Raw genomic sequence first — 643 nt, forward strand, 5'->3', positions numbered from 1 at the left:
GAGATGCAACATCACACTACGAGCTCTGATAATAAACCACAGCTACACAGGCTTTAATATGAGCTTTTTTTTGGGGGGTGTTAAAAGCAAAAACTCAAGTGTTTTATGTAGCAGCAACGTTGTTTCAGTCAAACATCATAAATCTGTGGTCAACCAAAGCTCATTAAGAGATTTATCTGGCTTTTCCACATCGCGTCCCACATCTCCGATCATCTGGCTGCTGTGGAGGCAGTGATCGATCCCGCAGACAGCAGATAAATTGATTTTCACGGTGCATGTTTTGGGCTATTTAGACCGAGCAGCTGGCCACCAAAGCTACCTGAGCTAACGCGATAGCTCAGGGTTGGATGTACAACTCACACACTCACACACACACACACACACGCGTTAAAATCGATAGAAAATATGACCCCATAAGCACTGTTGGCGTGAATTCAGCGTGAATTCAGCAGCATAAACGAGTTAAATATGTGATTAAAAATAAAAGCTGAAGCTAACCCAGCCAGCTAACACGGCTGCAGCGTTAGCAACATCTAGCTTAGCATCAGTTCGTTTTAAAAAAAAAAAACTACAAACTACACCTTTCTGTTCTTCCACAGGTGTGTCAGCTCACCTGGACATAGTTGCTCTCGCAGTACTCCGC

The 643-nt window shown here is 43.7% G+C and overlaps 1 protein-coding gene across 1 annotated transcript in view; it reads right to left on the bottom strand.

Annotated features, from left to right (window-relative positions):
• LOC118339683 (abl interactor 2-like) overlaps positions 1 to 621 on the bottom strand; it is a 20,498-nt gene extending 19,877 nt beyond the window's left edge. Inside the window, exon 1 of the mRNA XM_035677383.1 lies at positions 614 to 621. Coding sequence (XP_035533276.1) covers positions 614 to 621 — 8 coding nt within the window. The remainder of the gene's footprint in view (positions 1 to 613) is intronic.
• Between the last annotated feature and the right edge of the window lie 22 nt (positions 622 to 643).

This window comes from Morone saxatilis, unplaced genomic scaffold, assembly GCF_004916995.1.
Source record: "Morone saxatilis isolate NCDOM2014 unplaced genomic scaffold, NCSU_SB_2.0 Contig6, whole genome shotgun sequence".
Classification (NCBI taxonomy): domain Eukaryota; kingdom Metazoa; phylum Chordata; class Actinopteri; family Moronidae; genus Morone; species Morone saxatilis.